Source organism: Fukomys damarensis, unplaced genomic scaffold, assembly GCF_012274545.1.
Source record: "Fukomys damarensis isolate Sample0158 unplaced genomic scaffold, DMR_v1.0_HiC HiC_scaffold_17, whole genome shotgun sequence".
In the NCBI taxonomy this organism is placed as follows: Eukaryota; Metazoa; Chordata; class Mammalia; order Rodentia; family Bathyergidae; genus Fukomys; species Fukomys damarensis.
This window is the reverse complement of record NW_022900929.1, coordinates 45,782,588-45,791,307: the sequence shown is the minus strand read 5'-3', so window position 1 is coordinate 45,791,307 and position 8,720 is coordinate 45,782,588. Positions and strand designations below refer to the sequence as shown.

The 8,720-nt window shown below is 37.8% G+C and overlaps 2 gene segments (V, D, J or C); both read right to left on the bottom strand.

The window, feature by feature from the left end:
* Window positions 1-443: 443 nt before the first annotated feature.
* Window positions 444-1,325, bottom strand: LOC104871795. The segment is given in 2 exon segments: window positions 444-901; window positions 1,067-1,325. Coding segments are annotated over 2 exon segments (507 nt in total).
* Window positions 1,326-7,248: 5,923 nt separating this feature from the next.
* On the bottom strand, window positions 7,249-7,855 carry LOC104871796. The segment is given in 2 exon segments: window positions 7,249-7,655; window positions 7,793-7,855. Coding segments are annotated over 2 exon segments (453 nt in total).
* Between the last annotated feature and the right edge of the window lie 865 nt (window positions 7,856-8,720).

The window sequence follows — 8,720 nt, the reverse complement described above, 5'->3', positions numbered from 1 at the left end:
CCAACCTTCTTTCCCTGATCTGGGAATAACTGACCTTCAGTGACTTCAGACTCAGTGTGAGATGGAAAGACAACAGCTTTACAGAGGCTGTAACTCCAGATAATGCATGTGGTCTAATTGTTTTAATAATCTTTTATTTTACATCAGTCCTAGTCATTCTCCTTTTCTGATTGTACCTAACACAAAACCTAAGGAAAAAGAGCTAAGGAAATGGCTTCCACTGGCACCCTAGGTAACTACACTTAAAATCGGGCTGGAAGCATCTTAAGATGAAACTGATAGTTTTCATTGTTGTGGGGCAAATCCACAACACTGGACAAGTATATACATATTTTGAATGATCTATTTTGGGCTCAAAAAATCTGGAAAAAATATACCACAAAAGACATCTGACACCTGACACAACTGACACCTTATTCCAAATGAGAGAGAAGAGGTTTTACTTAGAATTTAATCTTCTGATCCAGATCACAGATGGACAAACCACAGTTCTCCCTTCTAGTCTGGGACTTGCAGGTGTGAATCTCAACTGGGCTCCTGCAGCAGGACTTGTCTTTCAGAGAGCTCCTGAGTTTTTGTTCGGCTTTTACTATCATTTGAAACACCGTGAGTTCCCACAGAGCACAAAAGTATCTTGCAGAGTCTTCCATCTGTAAGGCTGAAATGGTGAGGCCCATGGAGTTACCTATTTTTCTGACAGAATAGCGACCATTCTGTCCAGTGGCAGCAGAAGAACTTTGTCGAATAAGGAAAATCATCTCTCCACTCAGAAGTTGTTTGTACCAAAAAATATAGTATGAGCTCCAGCTTGTCTCATAGGAACAGTCCAGGGTGACTCTCTCCCCTTCTGGCCTGAATGTGGGTGGCTGGACTTGGGTCACTTTCTGGGCCACACTGGGTCCTGTAGGAATAATCAGAAAATAGAGCTGAACTTCCACATAGGGAATAAAATACTGTAAGAATTAGCTTAATTTAGGACACAAGGGCAAACCGAACTTAAGTCAGTTTGTCTTCCTTTGTCTCAACCTGCTTTCCTCCTCTATCCCAGATGAAGCACCATATGTACCAGAATAGATGGAGACGAGGGACACCCACAGCAGGCTGGAGAGCAACATGTGGCCGTGTCCTTTAGCACTGCTTATTTGTCTTGGAGTTCTGGGTTTCTGAGTATCTGACAGTGTACCTATAAGTACTTCTTGGGTTTTTATGCTGCTCCCCCCAACAGGAAAAAGGGTTTTTTAGGTTTGCTGACCCAATGGGAGTAAGTGTGGCTTACCCCTAACTGTTCCCCTGTCTACTTGTCTTTATAAAAGGCGGAGCCTAAGAAAAGCTGTTAGCACTGTGGTTTGGAGCTGAGGAAACTGCAAACTGAGGTAGTTGACACACACTGTTATTATTTAGCAGATTAATTTGGGGGATGAAGTTATAGTGGAACTGATTATGAGCCATCCTCTTTCCCTCTGATCTACTTACTGGTCACCAGTTTAACAAATATTTGCTCTTCTCCTCATAGGTCTTTTTATTTCTCTATGAAAGGAAAACATATCCAAAATCCTTAATAGCTGTCTTCCTTACTCAGTTCTATGACATATGTGACTTTTAGCTCATAAAATTAATCTGAATCAACTGATAAATGTCTATCCTTATGTCTTTTAGAAGCTATTAATTTATAATTTTGTAAAAATATATAGAGAATAAACTATTATTCTTTTTTTCAACGATGAGTCACTCACTAGATTTCGGAGGTCAAGATCATTCGGTTCTGTTGCCTTCACATAAAGAATTACTTTTACTAGAGTAACATGCTAAAATTGTCCTGATAAAACGTTTTCTATTCCATTGACCAAATGTATTGAAACTTACTTGTTAAATTCTGTATACTTATTTAGTGGAATGCTGAAAGTATCTATGGGCATATGAACAGCACAAAAAATAGTGGCTAAGATTTTCTTTGCTGCTATGCAGTTGTGGGGAATGTAGCAGTTAATATTTTCTTTGATTACTGCCTCATCTTATGAATTAATATAAAGTGAAAAAAGATGAGTAGAAAACTAGAGATCATCCAAAGTCTCTATTTCCAGTTCTTGACATAATTTTAAATAACAGATCAATGGGTGGTGTGGGAAGGACTTATAAGGATTTGTGATATCTTTCTTGTCCGATTTCCCCTTTGTGTCTGGTTTGCAATGACTTTCACCTATGCAGATAGAGACCACGGATGCCCACAGCACTTGGGGGGCCAGCACTGTGGCAGGGTTTCCCTCCTGTAGAAATGGCTGCTCCAAGCTCCTGACTCTCCAAGTGCAGGGTCCCTTGGGATTTGTAGCAGCTAACTCTTATGCATAGATTTGGGGGGGCAGGTTGGGTTAAATTTGAATTTCCTATGGAATCTAGTTTATGAAATTGGTCCTTCCCAAACACCATTTTGCCTGTCTTTGTCATTTAAGTAACAAGTGATAGTATCTAGGAAAGGATAAAGCTTAATGTGTAAGGAAATACTCAAAAGAGGTAAACCACTGAATCTTTGCAAGCTTATTAAATTGTGCTGTGATAAGATCTGAGGGCCTTTTCTGAAATTCAACATAATGAATTACAGCTATGTTTGCAAATGCTTATTGAAGTTTTCGTTGTTCTCTTGCCCCCAGTCTGATCCTAAAGTAACACATGCTGCCCAATCCTTGGCTTCCCTCCAGAGACAAATCAGAAGTCCTCTTGTCGCTTCCTTTCCACTCGCCTCACACCCTGGGGACTGCAGACTTCACTGCGGCGCAGCCTCTGTTCAGAATGATAAGACCAGAACAGGTTCTTTGTTCAGACGTCTTTCCAGCTGTGAACTGGCATGCTAACATCAGCAGCAAAGTCATGTTTTTAATATTACCCTGCTTGGTTTTATTAGAAGTCCTGGGAAGAGATCATCAGAATCCTTCTCCACTCTGATATTCAGCCTTCTTGCTGCCATGAGTGCACATCCAATGTTTGGAGCTATTCTGTGATCCTGCTATCATTATAAGGAAAACAAAACCTCTCCCAAAACACTGTTTTATCAATAAACACATTACAAACTTGTGATAATGCAGATATCTTCAAAAAGAACTTCCCTCTTTGAACACTGAATGCACAGAGATTCTCTTCCACTTTGTCCTGAAAAATTATCTGGTGAAGGAATTGATGTCAAATTCCCAAATTTCAAACGTGCTTTGAGTGAGTGACCTATAAAGAAAGCCAAATGGGAATAACTCAGTCATTCCATGGCAATCTGCCTTCAGGTTCCCCTGCTCCCTTTGTCAGATCCCCAGAGTGACTTTCCATAGCCAGCCGCATGGTCACTACTGGGGTTGCTGAAACTTCCCAGTTCTCCTCCTGCCTCCCTGATGATGCCTTTGTCTTGATGCTGACCTCCAACTGGACTCTTGTATCTTTTACTCTTGTATCTCTCAGTCCATTGGAAGCTTCTCCAATTAGCTATAAATACTATTCCAATTTTCTGATTTAACTTTTTAAAAAGAAAAGGGATAGAAAGTTGAGAGCCAGAGGGAGTTCGTATACTGACATCTTGCGGCACATCTATTACTAAGAGCCAGGTGATTTGATTTTCTTTTTTCACTCTCTCTTTTTCTACAGTAAAAGCTTATGAATTGTAGACTATAGCAGGTAGAATCTGGAGTGTATATTTCATGTTGAATACCCTTTACTTGCTGGTGTGCCTTTTGTTGTTTCCTTGTTTGTTTTTTGAGACAGGGACCCCCTATGTCATCCAGGCTGATCTGGCATCCCTGGGCTCAATCCTCCTACCTCAGCTTCCTGGGCGGCTGGGAGTGTGTGAACTCACTACCGCCCTCAACTGAACATGCTTTAATTCATAAATAAATTAAAGATCTTCTCCTGGAATTTCTGTTGGCATTTCTGTGCTGTAGGAATATACATCATAGGAGTGTTATAATGAAGGATTTCTTTCTCCATTCTGCAGACCAATGGAGATCATAAAAATCTACTTGTTGCTATTTATTTAAAATTTTGTCTTAAATGTAATATATAAAGATCACATGCAAAAAACTTTGCATCCAGCAAAAAGGTATCTTGTTGTTTTAATCATATTTGTCCTCCTCTCTCTCTCTTCCTCCCTTCCATCCTCCATCCTTCCCTCTTGCCTCTTTTAAAAAAGTATTACAGTCACAGACAAAGTAGTCACTCCTTTTCTTTCTCCTCTCTTTCCAAAGAAATAATTGCTGTTGAGAAGATTCCATACAGATCATTCCAAATTTTGTCCTTGTAGATACGTACCACAAAACAATATAGTTTGTATTTTGAGATTTCTCATAAATGGTCCCATGCAGTATGTACCATTCTGATATTTTCTTTTTATACTCATCATTATATGCTTAGGATTCATCTATAAAAATATATGTGGAGTCATTTATTTGTCATAAATGCCTATGCATTTTATTGTAGGAATAAACTATGTTTTCCACTACACTAATTACTGATCGTATTTATTTTTTAAATAATACTGCATCTTCTTTGTAAATGCTCTCTTGTTTATATATTTGAATTTAAAATGTAGACATTAAGAATTGGATTGGTTGAATTTTATATGTGTATATTTTTTATTAATGTAACCAAACCACCATAGTCTCCTAAGTGGCTATGTAAATTGTTTGATTTTTTTTTAAGCTGGAAGAATATAACAGCCCTATCTTCCTATATTCTTCTCAGAAGTCAAAGTAATCAGACTTTAATTTTGTTTCTCTAATATAAATAAAAAAAGAAATAAGATATATCACGCACAGGTACAAATTCCCTATGATGAATATTACCATTATGTATGTCTAAAATGTACCAATAAATGTTTTGCTTCAAGCAAGAAGAAATAATGTAACAATGTTTATTTGAATTTCCTCTGATAGCTTTGGACAACGCTTTGTGTGTTCACCAACCATTTCCTTTCTTCTTAAGTTGCTTTTTGTATGCTTATTTATTTTTAATTTGGGATTTTTTTTCTTATTTCTTCATAGAACTTCCTTCTCCAACTTTAATTTCTAACATTTCCTTGATTGTGCTTAGACAAACATATCTTAGGATATGTCTTGCTTAATATTGTAATGGGGAACATATGTACTGTTTTATTAAAATTAAGATATACTATTTTAGTAAAATTCTCTACAGATTTATTTTTATAGTTATCAAACAACTTAAATGGTTATAAACCTATTTAGAGTTTCTATTTATTCTTGAGTTATTTTGGATGATGTATATTTTTTCTGTGAAATCATTTCCTAAGAGCTTTAAATTTTATCAGTACTATTTATATGCAATTTCCTCTTAAAATTTTTATTGCTACTTGGGATATGTCTACTTTTCAGTCTTTTCTATTATAATTTGTATTAGTATCTGATTATTGCTTAAGATATTACAGCAACACAGTGGTATAAAGCAACACAGATTTTATATTACAATTCGGATTGTGACAAATTCAAAATCACTTTAACTAATATAAAATCAAGAAGCCAGCAAGCCGACTTTCTTGTTGCATTTGTTGGGAATCATTTGTTTTATTGCCTTTTTGGGGTTTAGAGTCTTTCTCGTTTCTACATCACACCACTTTTTTCATTTTCACTCAAGTGACTCTTACAAAAATCCTTATGATTAATTTGGCTCTCCTGGATAACCCAGGAAAATCATTCTATCTTGAGATCTTTATATTAATCTCATCTGTAAAAATTCCTTTACCCCTAACTCATTCAGTTGATTTGTGCCCCTAAAATTCATATGGTGAAGTTCAAATTTCTACCATTTTTGAATGTGAAATTCTTTGGAAATGTGACTATCACACATGTATTTAGGTAAGATAAAGTCATGCGATTGTAGACTGGACTCTAGTCCAAGATGACTGGATTTATAAAAGGAATGTCATTGAAGAGACAAAAGCACACACAGAAGGGAGATACTGAAAGGAGAAAAGGGAGGATGTGACCATCTACAAGCCTCTGACTACCAGAACTGGAAGAGAAATTGGAACATATCTTCCAAAATTCTTTCAGACCTGTCACAACTTCCATTTAGATGTCTGGCCTCCCAGAACAGTGAGACAATATGTTTTTACTGCTGTCCTTGGTCTCTTTTATAGCCCCCCTAGGAAGCTAGTTACCATGTAAGGTAACATATTGACAGACTCTGGTCCTTACAACGTGGACACAGTTAGTGGCCATTGTTCAAGCTACTACACTGTTCAATGATTATCAACATGGCTAAATATTTACTTTTTATTTTTTCAAAAATATTTAGTACTTCAGTTCTCATTGTACTGTTTTTCTTTCTTATTTGTTAAATTTCTATAATTATCTTTACTTTCTACTGAAGTATAAATGATGCAGTAAACTAAATGTGAAAAGGAATAGAGGTAGAAAAACAAAATATCCAATATTTCCAATGACACCAGCTTATCTTCAATTATATCTAAATATTCTTCTTTGCTATCTCTTTTGTCTCGTACTTCTGACCGCTGTCTCCGCTCCACCTGTTACTGCCCTTCAGTATGAGAAATGGCTTGAGAGGTATTTGGGATGCTGGGATTCCCTCCCCATCGATATCCAAGAAAAGGTTTCATCTTAGTGGAGTTTTCCTTTTCCAGACGCTGGACACTGCCTGTTTCTCTCTAGTACTGCTGCTGATCGAAAACCAATTCACTGAGCAATTATGGAGGTTGGAGGTCTCCACAGGTTTTTGCCTGAGTAACCTATTCTGTAGAAAATCAGTGTGTTTATGCCATGTAGTCTTCCCAAAAGAAATTAGTAAGTGCATTATTTCTTTCTATACATGAGATCAAATGTAATACATCATTCTTCCCCTTCCTCTCTTATATGTCTGTCTTTGTTTCAGAACACACTCTTGATGAGGGTGAAGCTTCCTTCAAAAATCACCAGTTCATCAGACAGACAGTAAGCACCTGCACCTTCAATACACCACAGCTGTGACTAAATACTGTCTTTCCCTGGACGTCTAGGGACAATGTCATGGAGATAAAATTACATGCAAGGTTAAACTATTACACTTTTAAGGTTTCATGCTTTTAAAATCACAAACTGCCAGCATGGTTGATAAACGACTGTGGCAGACTGTTCTCACTCTCACCATCAAAGCATCTTGTATGAGGCACATCTACTTCTTGTTCTTCTGCAGTTTTCTTCGTTTCAATTGCTGTGACTTTTACACTATCATAGCGCCTGGGATGATTGGTGAGTAGCAACCGTGTTAGACAAGTACCTGACCTCTAAGCAATGAAATCCAAGTCAGACACCCAACAGCCAGGTCTCTTGTCACTGCCCAGAGTTTGTGTTCGGCTCCCCCTGCAGTTCCTGCCACTGTGTCACCCACAGCACAGTAGTACACAGCCGAGTCTGACTCTTGCACTGAGGCTTTCTCCAAGTGGAAGGAGCTGGTGTCTTTATCATACGTGGCTTCAAATCCTTTGTGGCTTCCCTTATCCTTGTCCTTTGAGGCTTTCAGGAGAAGCTGCAGACCTTTTCCGGGATACTGGACGTACCAGAACAGGGCAGGATACTGTGTGGTTTTATAGGAGCAGTTCACAGTCAGGGCAGTTCTTTCAGAGAGGGTCACTTGACCTCCTATCTGGGTCACTGAATCTTCGTTGCTTCCTCCTAAAAAGAAAACAAATGACAATTTGTGGCATCTTACCTTGCTCACAACCTGGGGTTTTCCTCGCAGAAAATTGATTAAAAATTGCCTCGACATCATGGCTCAAAAGACTCCAAGCTTTATGCATCATTTTACTTACCAAACGTTAAGAAGAGTACAAACATAATTCCTGGGGAACAGTTCATTTGCAGTCTCTTAAGTCCTTGCATCTTGATCTCCTCATGTAAGGAAGGTTTAAACTTACAATGAAAGGATGACCATGAATTTAGAAGTACAAATGAGTGTGCATGAGTTAGAAAGATATGCCCTCTTGTGGGCAAGGAAGTAAACTCGGTGGAAATTCTCCTTTGAAAAGTCAGTGCTGGGGCCAGGGATTTAGCTCAGTGGTGCCGCTTCCTGCCTCACAAACGCAAGGTCCCCAGTTCAATCCCCAGTTCTATCCCCAATACCCCACAAAAAAAGAAAAGAAAAATCATCTTCATCTATGTCTCTTTTTGAAGACACCTCTTAGCCTTCCAAAGGTTATTAGCAATTCAGAAAAAGTTGGTATTTTCACAAATTTATTTTCCCATATCTTTCCCATTGTCTATTTAGAAATTCCATCTCCACAAGATTTCTTTTTTTTTTTCCTCATTGAGTTTATCGGTACATTTTAGGTATACAGTACAGTTACATTCATCATTGGGATCTTGTACCTTTACATGACAGGTCTTGGCTCACATTTTCTCCCCTTGTCCCTTCCCTCCCTTCACCCCTCCTCCCTCCCCCTTTACAAACATTTTATTTCCATTTCTTCATTTTCTCATATTTTTTTCTTTTCCCTTATTAGCTTTCCCCTACTCTTCCCACTTTCCCTACACCTTTAGCCCCTTTCTTCCTATTTCACATTGTCCATTATATCATTAGGATCTTATGTAATATTATAGTTTATTCACACCAGAGAAACTATTCGGTATTTACACATGTGTGACTTATTTATTTCACTTAGGAGTATATCGTCAATATGTATCCATTTTCCTGTACCACAAGATTTCTAAGAAGAATTTAATTTCTTATTTGTCCATTTT